The following is a 13410-nucleotide window of genomic DNA, read 5'->3' as shown; positions in this document are numbered from 1 at the left end:
CCTAGCCGAGTCTAACATCCTGCAAATGCATACATTCTAAATTAAAATTGTACATCCTAGCATTAAGGGCCAACGGCAAGGTCTTAACCGGTGTCAGATCCCTACTACCAAAACTCTCGCCCTCATGGTGTGAGTGGCGCATGCGCAGAGGACTGTACCCTCATTGCCAACTGTAATTTCCCTTGTCGTGGTGGGGGCCCCCTTTCCACTCGACGCCATCTTAAAGGTCGTCCGAGTTCCCGTGTGAGGTATCTGTAGGAAGGACAGCGTGGACTCCCCCCCCATCCCCACACTCTCTATCCGCCGTCGCGGATATCCGGCCCCCGGGAAATTAGTAGGAGGGGCATATAGCCGCCTCCTCCCCTGGGAGGGGCCTATGGCCGTCTCCCCTTAGGCGACCCATCCTTAGTGGGTGCCGCCTCCCCGTGGGAAGGGCCAATGGCCGCCTCCCCCCGGGCGCTCCCATCCATTCTGGGTGGCGCCCCCCTCTAGGTACCTTGAAATTACTGCTCACCGATCATGACCTTACCGCCCGACCAAAATAAATACGACAGTTGTTTACCTACTAAAGAAGGAAAAAATTCTGACATTTCCTCGATGTGTTATCTACTGCTCACTCCTACCAAGAAAAACATTATCCTACAGGCCGAAGTCACATCCTTATCTTAAACATTCCTTTACTTTTCTACAAAGGAAAAAAGGCCTACTCAGCAAAACTTTATTTAAAACAAACATTGCCATATGGGGCTGGTGGGTGGGTCAAAATTGCTGCTTGTTCCGTCGAGGGCTCACGAGCAACGAGTGGGTGCAGCCTTCAGAGCACAGGAACAAGAGGACGCTTCTTCGGATTCCCACTCTATTTATTCTTCTGCGGGAGGGCGTGTACCCTCCTCCGGTACGCCTACTGGGGGTGGTCATCAGTATAGGTATCTAGGACAACCCCTCCTGGGCGGGAAAAGGCGCGCCCCGGCTACGCCGCTTCGGGCATACCAGCCGAGACACGCCCCCCGCCCAAAATGGTTTCCCGGGAGGATCGGGGCACCCAACCATACGTTCGGGGGGACCGAGTGGTCGCCCCTTTCCATATGGCCGGGATGCCCGTCACCCCCTCCCAACACAATCCCCAAGGATGGGAAGTCGGACGCAGGCTGGAACTTTTGGAAGGCGGGAGGGAGTCACCCTCCCGGCCGTATTTATTAAAATATGAAACAAAATTTAAAACATTAAATAAAAGTTTCCTAATTATGTACAATTTTACATTTATACATTTCGATGAAGACATGTTCTTTGGCTAACCTTAACAGATCTCTAATACAAAGGTTTTCTAGCTGAGTCTAACATCCTGCAAATGCATACATTCTAAATTAAAATTGTACATCCTAGCATTAAGGGCCAACGGCAAGCTCTTAACCGGTGTCAGATCCCTACTACCAAAACTCTCGCCCTCACGGTGTGAGTGGCGCATGCGCAGAGGACTCTACCCTCATTGCCAACTGTAATTTCCCTTGTCGTGGTGGGGGCCCCCCTTTCCACTCGACGCCATCTTAAAGGTCGTCCGAGTTCCCGTGTGAGGTATCTGTAGGAAGGACAGCGTGGACTCCCCCCATCCCCACACTCTCTATCCGCCGTCGCGGATATCCGGCCCCCGGGAAATAAGTAGGAGGGGAGTATAGCCGCCTCCTCTCCTGGGAGGAGCCTATGGCCGTCTCCCCTTAGGCGGCCCATCCTTAGTGGGTGCCGCCTCCCCGTGGGAGGGGCCAATGGCCGCCTCCCCCCGGGCGCTCCAATCCATTCTGGTTGGCGCCCCCCTCTAGGGACCTTGAAATTACTGCTCACCGATCATGACCTTACCGCCACAGGCCGGATAGTTGACCGACTATCCGGCCCCCCCAAACTCCTCCTAAAGGTCATGCTTCCTCAAACCCTTTAGCCATGCTATGAAGTCTCCTATGAGTAAATCATTCCCCTCCCGGGACAGGTGAACCCCATCATTCAGCTACATGTGATCACCCCAAATACACCCATGAGGAATGCTATGCAACTGCGCAGAACGAAACAATCTACCAATGTTATTGTTTACCCTCTTCACCGAATGGTTCAGTGCTGACACCAAAAGGCCCCCCCGCCATACCTTCCTGGGAATCATGTGGGACCAGGCAATCGTGCACCCCTGGATTCTTTTCGCCAACCAGCTAACAGCAGACAAAACTTGTTCAAACAACACTCGTCTACCCAGTGTCACCAAGTCATTGCCCCCCAGGTGTACTATGACTACAGATGGCGGTGACCTTTGCCGCCTTAAGAGACCCTCAACAAATGACTCGAATTGGTCAAAACAGAGCCCGCCCTTCCCATGGAAGGCCACTCTGTACCCGTATTCGCTAGCTGCGCGAGTCGCGTCACCTGCTTTGAATACGTCCCCGGCGCGTCTCACGTATGAGTGGCCCACGACCCATACCACTCTCACTCTAGACTGTGATCCATGACCGCTGGTCTCCTGGTACTGGGTCGACTGCAAATTCCGCCCCGCGTGACAGGCTCGCAAAACTGTAATTCAAACAAAAGACAAGAAGCGTGAGTGCATGTCAATTGACTTTACAACATGTGCAATCGCACATACCTTTTGAAGCAATTCGAGGACCATCGCCCCAACTGTTTCACTTCGTCCGCACTCTGGCCCCTGGCTGTAGCCTCAGTAGCAGCCCCTATCCTGAAGGAGTGGGTCCCAAAATCGCACGGGTCCATGCCCGCCGCAGCGATTGTCAGTGCTAGCACCCTCTGGAACTGAAACCTCGTCAGTGGGGTGCCATCCTTGTGCCTCAGCAAACTCCCCCCCATGTAACCGCCCTCAGTGCCAAGTATTCCTCTATACACATTATCGGGCACGTGGTGGACCCTCGCGCGCGCTGCACAACAACACTATTTCCCATAGCCCCTTGGTCGGTCTTGGACCTGGCTATCGTGACCACCATCGAATCACCCCTAATTTGGACGTGATCCCTGCACAAGCCTCCCTCCACGTCTTTCTTATTCCTTGCGACCAGTTCGCTCACCCGCATAGCCCCGTGGAACGCTAATGCGAAAGCTGCCCGGAACAGAACTGCTTCGAATTGGGAGGAGCATGTCTCGTCTAGTTTCGCTATGAGTAAGGACAACCTGTGTAAGCCAATCGGGCGCCTTTCATCTTGCTTGCGACCCTCGAGGCGCTGCCAGCCGCGAAGGGCTTTTTTCACCAAAAAGGAACCCGTTGGGTCTTTTATACCATGCACCTGCGCCATGAATGAAATGGCCGCCCTATGCCTATTGGCCGTTGCCGCTGATCGGCCTTCCCTGTGCAGTGCTACCAGGAACCCCAGGAAGAATTCCTCCTGACCCCAGCTCTGATTCCCTGCCGGACCCAAAAATGTGCAATAGGAACGAAACGCTCCTTCGTATGCCTTCCTTGTCCTGGGGGCTAAGCTTGCTGCCACGAGGTCTTGTAATCCGGGGCACCGATTAGCCAAAGTGCTTCTGGGAATGGTGCCGCCACTAGGTCCGCTGTAGGTAGATAACCCCTGAACGCCTGCATATGTGAACGAGAGAGTGCATCAGCCGCATGATTCAGCACACCTGGCACATGTTTCGCCCTGAATTGTACATTCAGTCTCATGCAAAGCAGCACAACCTCTTTCAACAATCTCAAGATCCATTTGCAGCGTGCTGCCTGTTGGTTAATGAATTCGACAACAGTCATATTATCAGACCAAAACACCACTGAGCGGTCTCTGAAATCGTCTGGCCATGCCATCAGAGCAACCAAAATGGGGAACAGCTCCAGGAACCCAATGTTACTTGTGAGACGGCTGGAGTGCCACCATGCCGGCCATGTTTGCGCCGACCATCGGTTACCAAAAATGGCGCCAAATCCCACGCTCCCCGCCGAGTCAGTCCACAGACCTAGCTCATCTGAAGACGCTGGCGGCTTGTTCCACACTACTCGACCGTTGAAGTCCGCCAGAAATGCCAACCAAATGCGCATATCCTGACGAACCTCTGCAGACAGTCTCGTACGGTGGTGTCCTTCTTTGAGACCAACCATAGCTTGTGCAATAGAGCGTGAGAAGGGGCGGGCCATTGGTATCACTCTCAAGGCAAAGTTAAGCTGACCCACTGTTTGCTGCAACTGGTGCAGGGTCACTTTCTCCTTACCAAGGCATAGCTTCAAGGAAGCCCTAAATTTGGCCACCTTTCCAAACGGCAAACGGAAACATCCCTCCACAGAATCGAGCTCAATTCCCAGAAACTCCAGTGAAGTAGATGGTCCAACCGTCTTACCTGGAGCCAATGGGACTCCAAACTCCCTCATGAGGATGCAGAAGTCGTGCAGCGCCTGCGCACATTTCGTATCGCCGGCTGCTCCCAAAAACAGGAAGTCATCGAGATAATGCATAACATGCCTATGCCCTGTGGCCTCGGTAAATGCCCACTCTAAAAAACAACTGAACATTTCGAAATAGGCACAAGAAATGGAGCAACCCATAGGCATGCATTTATCCATGTAATAACTCCCTTGGAATGCAAAACCCAGCAAACGCTGATCCTGCGGGTGTACCGGGAGCAACCGGAACGCCGACTCGATATCTGATTTCGCCATCAGCGCCCCGGGGCCCAGGCGATTCAGCATGGCCACGGCCTCATCGAACGATGCGTACCGCACCGAACAGACTTCTGGGTCAATGGCCTCGTTCACCGAGGAACCCCTCGGAGCAGACAGGTTATGAATAAGTCTAAACTCCCCTTGGTCTTTCTTCGGGACAACCCCTAACGGGGAACAGATGAAATCTGCCACCGGTGGGCGATGAAAAGGCCCTGCTACTCGCCCTAAGCTGACTTCCTTTGCAATTTTTCTCTCTACCACACTTGGATTATGTTGCGCCGATAACTGGTTTTTACAAAAAGAGTTCCCTCGAAAATCCCCCGCCGGGATGTGGAAGCCGTGCAAGAATCCCTTCCTCAACACCCCAGCGGAGACATGATCAGGGTATTTGTTTAACCAAGGATTCATAGCCATGAGATCAACGGGTGTATGCAGTTGGTCACAACGTTCTACCTTACTCCTGCTTGGACCCTCCCTTTCCTCCCACCCCGTTATTTTTTGATTTACATGAACTCTCCGGGTGTGAGGAATTCCCACAGCCCGCACACACATGCTTGAACCTACATGTTCCTTGCGGTCTGTTACAGTTGCCTCGATTGAAGCCCCAACAGACCCCCCGCTTGCCGCCATTCCCGCAGGTCTTCGGCTGGTGATCGATACCGGCGCCTGCTTGAAAGGGCACCACGGGCTTTTGGCGGAAGGCCCCCGACCCACTCCCGCCCGGCGAGGATGTACCTGCCGCCCCCGGCAGGAGCTGCTTATGCCATGAGACCGAGTCGAGGCAGTCCCATGTCAGAGAGGCATCATATTCTTTCGCTTTTCGGAATTTCATGTCATATCCTTTCCATTCCTCTCCCTCATACATTGCATAAAAATCCATAATACGAGTTTGATAGGAAGACAGTTCAGTTAACACCTCGGGTTTACGTTCCCCCATAACTGCAGTAAATATTGCAAAGGCCTTCGCCCAATTCGTTATCGTTTCATCTACCCTGAATTCCGCCATATTTGCGCGCCACACGCTCGGGTGCCACAAATCTTTCTGGGTTTTAGCATATTCCATCTCGTGATGGTCAGTTAATAATGAAAACATATTGACATATTTGTCTCCCCATATTAACTCTTTTGTGGCCATAGGGATGTGCTGTGCCACCCTCCCCCGCCTTGAGGGTAATGAGCCCTCCCCCGCCACTGGCAAAGCGAGCTTACCCGGTTCGGTCGTTGTTCCCGCCGTTTTCTCGAGACCAACTGCAGGTCCTACCGGTGTCACCTGTGGGGAAACAAGAGGAAGATTCGCCTTTGCGGCATCTCGCGACTGCCGCAACTGCTGGATTAGTAGCTTGGCCTCTTCGGCCGTGTCTCCGGGCGCCTTGACACCCCCTGCCTTGCTATTGAGCCATGCGGCCAACTGGGTGGCCAATTCAGGAGGCATATCTTCATCGTTAGCAGGGGTAATCACTACCGGGATCGGTTGACCCGCGTCCGGGATTGGTACCGGGTTGTCTGCCGGCGTGACAGGGGTGGCCGGGGGTAACTCTGGGACCGGAACCTCCCCTGAAGCCGCCCTCTTCTTGACCCGCTTCCCTCTACCCTCGGGGACAATTCCCGGCAAGGCCGGGCCTATTACCTTCTTAGGGTTACCCGGATTGCTCAGCGCAGCCAGTTGTTGTTTGACCTCCGCCAAACCTCGACCGATCGATGGGACTTGACCGAGTTTCCGCTCCATGCAAGCCATCCGGTTCACCAACAAGCGTAGCACCTTATCCGTCTCGGAACCCTTTCCTGCTTTCTTGCCAGCCATGGTTTCGATTATCCGCTCCTAGACGATCAACAAGGTCCTGGATTCTTCGCCTTCGAGTAACTGAAAGAAAAACACAAGAATTAAAAGTTCTCAAAATTGCTGCTTGTTCCGTCGAGGGCTCACGAGCAACGAGTGGGTGCAGCCTTCAGAGCACAGGAACAAGAGGACGCTTCTTCGGATTCCCGCTCTATTTATTCTTCTGCGGGAGGGCGTGTACCCTCCTCCGGTACGCCTACTGGGCGTGGTCATCAGTGTAGGTGTCTAGGACAACCCCTCCTGGGCGGGAAAAGGCGCGCCCCGGCTACGCCGCTTCGGGCATACCAGCTGAGACACGCCCCCCGCCCAAAATGGTTTCCCGGGAGGATCGGGGCGCCGAACCATACGTTCGGGGGGACCGAGTGGTCGCCCCTTTCCAAATGTTGTTGGTGGAGCGCATGCATGTATAACACACATCCGTTTTCACAATTGTTGCAAGACATTTGAGTTCAAACCAAGTCTTGCAAAGGAGAGATACATGGTTGGGGTAAGATAAAACCAGATATTATGCAAAGTGTGGTGAGCTAGCAACAGGATATGCCAAGATTCAACTTGCATAATAATAAAACACACACAGTACCGCATCATCTACTCACCTTTTTGTACACCAGTGCTTGTTAAGGAAAATCCGGACACAGCGTTCAGTAGCGGAGTGATGGTTACGGGGATCTTTGTCTCAGATCTCTTCAAGTTACAAGAAAACCTGGTGAGACACAAGATTAGCAAACCAAGCATTAATAAGTAGCATACCTCTTCTGGGTCAAATCAATATGGTGAAAAGAAAGAGCAGCAAAGGTTTTACTGAATCTGTTTGCCGCTGGCAGTAACATGTGAGTTAGACCTTGGTCTAACTCAGAACTGAGACTTTTTGGTTGGTGGTCAACCAGTCACTCTCCCCTGAGATGACCTAGGATACTGAGCTGGTGATGCTCTATGAATGACCAATACAAGGTGATTATTGTCAAGCCAAGGCTAGTAAGCCACCACCACAGAGCCCACAGAAGAAGAGTAAGGCTGCTAATGCCCCTTCTTAGGAACCCCTTAACAGCCCAGTTTTTAACCCTGCCTGCTCCTGCATCTTTTCTCAGCATTTCCCCCTTTGTATGCATGTCCTTATGTGGTATATGTACAGTGCAAACCAAGTAGAAAGGCAGAGGAGCTCTGTACAGGATCAAAAACAAAGACTTCTGAGAGTGGTTGTGGACTGTTACTTCATTGCGCTGCGGTGTTCTTTGAAGAGATGGTTCTTCAGCTCTTTTTGATATTGGAGGTGGTGTGTGGCGGTTCTGATGGCTACAATTGATGTTCATCCCAACTCTTGGTGAATAAATGGAGAAGGTTTGTTTCCTTCTTTTTTGTACTTCTTCACCTCCAGTCTGATGAAGTCCTTGCTGCAGATGTGAAGAGAATCGCTGGATGTGGTGAGCCTGGCAGCCAGATCGGTGGTGGCTCTGCTCATGATGGAATTACAGATGATGCTGCGGTTTTAAAGATGGTGGCAGCTGGCACGGAGAGTCAGTAGAGTTCCATCAGTGTGGGGGTAACGTGATCATATTTCTTCAGGGCCTTGGTGTGGCTTGCTGTGGTGTGTAGGATACCCTTAGAGAGACCAGTCTGCAATCAATGCCATAAAGTTCCAATTTGCCGGGCACAGGACCACATCCTGTGCTTCTGCACCCCTTCTCTCTTGGCTTAGTAACCAACTTGCTAATCACTTGGTATCAAAAGTGTAATTTCTTAAAACAAAAATGCAACATCTCAATGATTGTGAAGTTGCACACATATGCTGCACAAACACTCTCTTCTTCTCCCAAACTTTCTTGTCTCCCTCAGGGAGGCAAGACATTGATTCAAGTGCAAAGTCTCCTGATAGTCTTATCTTATACCATCAGATGCTCACCAACATTCCACTTCACACGTTAAGCGTCACCCCGTGTGGTAGTAGTGGTTGTGGTGGTATTGGTGGTGGTGGTGTTGGTGGTATTGGTGGTGCTGGTGGTGGTAGTGGTATTGGTGGTGGTGGTATTGGTGGTGCTGGTGGTGGTAGTGGTGGTATTGGTGGTGGTGGTGGTGGTGGTGGTGGTAGTGGTATAGGTATTGGTGGTGGTGGTGGTGGGATTGGTGGTGGTGGTATTAGTGGTATTGGCAGTGGTATAGGAATTATCAGTGGTATTGGTATTGGTGGTGGTGGCATTGGTGGTGTTGGTGGTAACAGTGGTGGTGGTATTGGTTGTGGTTGTATTGGTGTTGGTGGTATCGGTTGTGTTGGAGGTGGTGGTATTTATGGCGGTAGTGGTATTGGTGGTGATATTGTGGTGGTGGTATTGGTGGTGGTGGTGGTAGTGGTATTGGTGGTGTAGGTGCTGGGGGTGGTGTTGATGGTGGTGGAGGTGGTGGCATTGATGGTGGTATTGGTGGTGGTGGTGGTTGTGGTAGTATTTGTGGTGGTATTGGTGGGGGTATTGGTGGTGGTGGTGATGGTGATAGTGGTGGTAATGGTGGTGTTGGTGGTGGTATTGGAGGTATGGTGGCGGTATTGGTAGTGGTGGTGGTATTGGCAGTGGTGGTGGTATTGGTGGTGGTGGTATCGATGGAAGTGGTGGTGTTCATTGTGGTGGTATTAGTGGTGGTATTTGTGGTGGTGTTGGTGGTGGTAGTAACAGTGGTGGGGGTAATGGTGGTGTTGGTGGTGGTAAGGTAGTGGTATTGGTGGTGGTGGTAGTATTGGCAGTGGTGGTGGTATTGGTGGTAGGGATATTGGTGGTGGTGGTATTGATGGAGGTGGTGGTGTTGGTTGTGGTGGTATTGGTGGTGGTGGTGGTATTGGTGGTGGTGGTAATCGTGGTGCTGGTGGTGGTATTGATGGTGGTGGAGGTGGTGGCATTGATGGTGGTGATGGTGGTATTGTTGGTGGTGGTGGTATTGGTAGTGGTTGTAGCAGTATTTGTGGTGGGATTGGTGGTGGGGTATGGTTGGTGGTGGTGGTGGTAATGGTGATGGTGGTGGTAATGGTGGCGTTGGTGGTGGTATTGAAGGTATGGTGGTGGCATTGGTAGAGGTGGTGGTATTGGCACTGGTGGTGGTATTGATGGAGGTGGTGGTGTCGATTGTGGTTGGTATTGGTGGTGGTATTGTTGGTGGTGGTGGTAATGGTGGTGGTGGTGGTTGTAATGGTGGTTTTCGTGGTGGTAAGGTGGTGGTATTGGTTGTGGTGGTAGTATTGGCAGTGGTGGTGGTATTGGTGGTGGTAATATTGGTGGGGGTGGTATTGATGGAGGTGGTGGTGTTGATTGTGGTGGTATTGGTGGTGGTGGTGTTGGTCGTGGTGGTGGTAATGGTGGTGGTGGTGGTAATGGTGGTGTTGGTGGTGGTATTGGTGGTATGGTGGTGATATTGGTGGTGGTGGGATTGGCTGTGGTGGTGGGGGTATTGGTGGTGGTGGTGCTTGTGGCAGTGTTTGTGGTGGTATGGGTGGTGGGGGTTATTGGTGGTGGTGGTAGTGGTGGTATTGGTGGTGGTGGTAATGGTGATGGTGGTGGTAATGGTGGTGTTGGTGGTGGTATTGGTGGTATTGTGGTGGTATTGGTGGTAATGGTGGTGGTGGTATTGGCTGTGGTGGTGGTATTGGTGGTGGTATTGATGGAGGTGGTGGTGTTGATTGTGGTGGCATTGGTGGTGGTATTGGTTGTGGTGGTAATGGTGGTGTTGGTGGTGGTATTGGTGTTAAGGTGGTGGTATTGGTTGTAGTATTGGCAGTGGTGGTGGTATTGGTGGTAGTGGTGGTGGTGGTATTGATGGGGGTGGTGGTGTTGATTGTGGTGGTATTGGTGGTGATGGTGGTGGTGGTATTGGTGGTGGTGGTAATGGTGGTGGTAATGGTAATGGTGCAGTGGGTGCTGGTATTAGTGGTATGGTGGTGGTATTGGTGGTAATGGTGGTGGTTGTATTGGTGGTGGTGGTGGTGGTATTGGTTATGGTGGTGTTGATTGTGGTGGTATTGGTGGTGGTACTGGTGGTGGTGGTAATGGTGGTGACAGGCTTTTGAAAAGAACCTGTCAGGTAGCTTTAGAATAGATGACCTGTAACACAGATATGCTGTTGTCAGCTTCAGCCCATCAGCACAGGATTATGTGCTACCTGAAATTCACATGACTTTATTTGCTAAATCCATTTTACTTGGGGGCTTGAAATAGATATGAGATAATGCTGGTTTAAAGTGATTGAAAGCAGGTGCCCATCTTACGCGGGCGGCGGTGCTGCTTGAAATAACACAAGCGGTTTCAGCTGAAGCAACGCATGTCCAGCCTGCAGTAAGAGAAACTCAATAAAGTAAACAGTGCTTACAGACTAAATAACAGGACCCTGTGTAACAACTGAAGTAAAGGGGTCAGTCGCCATGGGAGGGTACAAATGAAGACAAGGCAGTCCGAAGGAGGGACTAACAAGCCTATTAACAAAATTGAAGGCAGCAATTATGAAAGACAATGACACAAGCCAATGAAAAATATGGCAGGAGAGTGGGTGTAGCTTCTATCCCATACTCTACTACAGCAGTCTCGCAGAGCGAGTAGCGCATGTGCGCTGCTGCTAAGTTTGGCCTAAAAAAACAGTGCACTATTCATACTGATGTGACGCATTATCAACAAGCAGAAAGTCTTACGGTTCATGGTTCTAGTGTGAAGCAGGGTTCCTTAAGTTGAGTTTTCTAGTGATTTTTTAAGGTGGATTAATGCCTTGCCATACACTCCATAAGCACGGGGGTTTAGCACACACTTTGCTAACTTTACAGCCCACTCACTGCTGCCTCTTCATGTACCACAGGTAAATGTACCCATTTGATGCCAACACACCACTTTTGGGAGTGGTGATGAATAATCACAAAATTACTCTGTTCTCGGTTCTCCATAGACTGTCAGTGGTTGTCTCTGTGGGGCATATTTATCATAGTGTTGTGTCGCCCTTGTGCCACGCAGTGGGATGCGAGAGCGACACAACTCTTCAGTTAGATTTATCAAGCCGCATAATGCCGCTGTGCGTTGCCATCCCATGACTTGATAAATCTAGAGTAATGTAACACAGCACAAACCTCTGCATTGCATTATGCAGCGCAGAAAGAGAAAATGCCTCAGTGGGTTGTTTTTGTTGAGGAAGGTGCCCCTTCCTGCACAAAACTCATTCTGGTTACAACGTAGGCACCCTTGCACCACGGCGCAAGCACATCTGCATTGGCGCATGGCAGCACATTGTGCGGCAGTACTGGGAATTGACAAGCATGTTAAATATGACCCTTTCCCAATCATGCAGCAAGGTGGCGCTGCCTGATTATTTGATAAATATGCCCATTAGTCTTCGCTCTGAGACTTCTCATGCCTCTGAGAACACTCAAGTCCCAGTCAACGCTATAACCACGAAGTTGAGTCAGACGTAAAGATCTTCTGAGACTGTAGTTACTTTTGGTTCTGTTTCTATGATCCGCCCACTGAGTTACCCTTCCCAAGGGCTCAAGGTAAACACAAGTGTCAGAAACCAGGTATAGAGTGCATAAACATCACACAGGAAGCGTGGTGACCTTACCTCCTGTGGCTTGGGCTCTGCTCGGTGGAGTAAGTGAAGAACTGGCACCGAGGGTGCTGGGTACAGATCCTCTGGCAATGGCAGGCATCGGATGCCAATATGTAATCAATGTCCCCTCCCGGGAAATCAAAGTCCGGCAGGAGGAAGTCCGCGCAGTCCTTGTCACCTGCGGAAGGACACAGTGGGAGACGTCACTGGAACTGTGCCAACAAAGACAACAATGTCTGCTTCAGCAAAGAGTGTCTGGAGGCGCTCGGACAGCACGGCCAGGTTTGATTGAGTCTATCACCGTAATGATGTTACAAGATTTCAGACTAATAAAACACGGATTACGGGGTACCTGGGGCCATATTATCAAGAAAGGGCAATATCGCCGTTTTTATCGGCAGGAAACTGCCGCTAAAGCGGCGATAATGGCTTGATATTATGGCCTTGTGACTTCCCATAGAAGCCCAGGTTCTGGTGTTAACCTCAGCTTCTATGGGAATTCACAAGGGCCTATATCAAGCCCATTATCGCCGCTTTAGCAGCAGTTTCCTGCCGATAAAAGCGGCGATAATGTATCACCCTTTCTTGATCATATGGCCCTGGATTTCATGTTAACACCATATCCTGAACCGGGATAACTGCTGGTGCAAGTAACCCTGCCCAAGGAGGATGGTACAAACCACCACTTTTGATCCTATAATTCTGGTTACGAGGATTCTTAATGGTCTTCCTGATTTCTCAGGTTTATGAGCGATACAACCCATGATGCTCCAAACATTCTAAAAATGCTAAGGCATGGGACATGCTAACTTTGTTTGCCACAATAACTAATTGTTTTTTTAATGTCTTGTTCTTGCTTCTCGCCTCTTTGACAGGAACATAAGAGCCATATCATTTTGAAATTCACTCCCTCAATTTACAAGATGGTCTTGAATGGTGTCTCCTTCCGCCCTGTCCTGATGAAGACCTCAATGTAAGGATTAATCTACATACACAAGTTAGGGGGTCGAAACATTGACGATCGCTCCTGAGCGGCCGAGTACAGACAACAGAAATGAATTATCTAGGTCACAATGTTGCTATGTCCATATGTAAATTTTGCCTTCATGTGGCTGGATAGGTTTCTGTCAGTCCTCTGATGTAAATTACTTGCACATGATCTTCCTTTCCTACATCCCTCACAAGTGCACACCTTCCTTTTTGAGCTGCTTCTTCTCACCTCCGTATGGAGCACCTGAATTGTATATAAAAATATACAGACTACTTATGCTGTTTCAGTAAATAATCAGTATGTATCCTCCCTTTTCTCCCTGCAAAATCCAAAAATTACTGATTCAAGGCCTAGTGATGCCCGATTGGACTACGGTAATGCCCT

General features: G+C 50.6%; 1 protein-coding gene across 1 annotated transcript in view; it reads right to left on the bottom strand.

Annotated features, from left to right (window-relative positions):
- Positions 1-7061: 7061 nt before the first annotated feature.
- The window catches only part of LOC147725643 (plasma kallikrein-like), a 147076-nt gene continuing 140727 nt past the window's right edge, over positions 7062-13410 (bottom strand). The window contains exons 6-7 of the mRNA XM_086964473.1: positions 12048-12213; positions 7062-7176 (exon numbers count right to left, since the gene is read on the bottom strand). Coding sequence (XP_086820599.1) covers positions 7062-7176; positions 12048-12213 — 281 coding nt within the window. The remainder of the gene's footprint in view (positions 7177-12047; positions 12214-13410) is intronic.

Source organism: Lissotriton vulgaris, chromosome 3_2, assembly GCF_964263255.1.
Source record: "Lissotriton vulgaris chromosome 3_2, aLisVul1.2, whole genome shotgun sequence".
NCBI lineage: Eukaryota > Metazoa > Chordata > Amphibia > Caudata > Salamandridae > Lissotriton > Lissotriton vulgaris.
The sequence above is the reverse complement of the archived record's forward strand: the minus strand, read 5'-3'. Positions and strand labels throughout refer to the sequence as shown.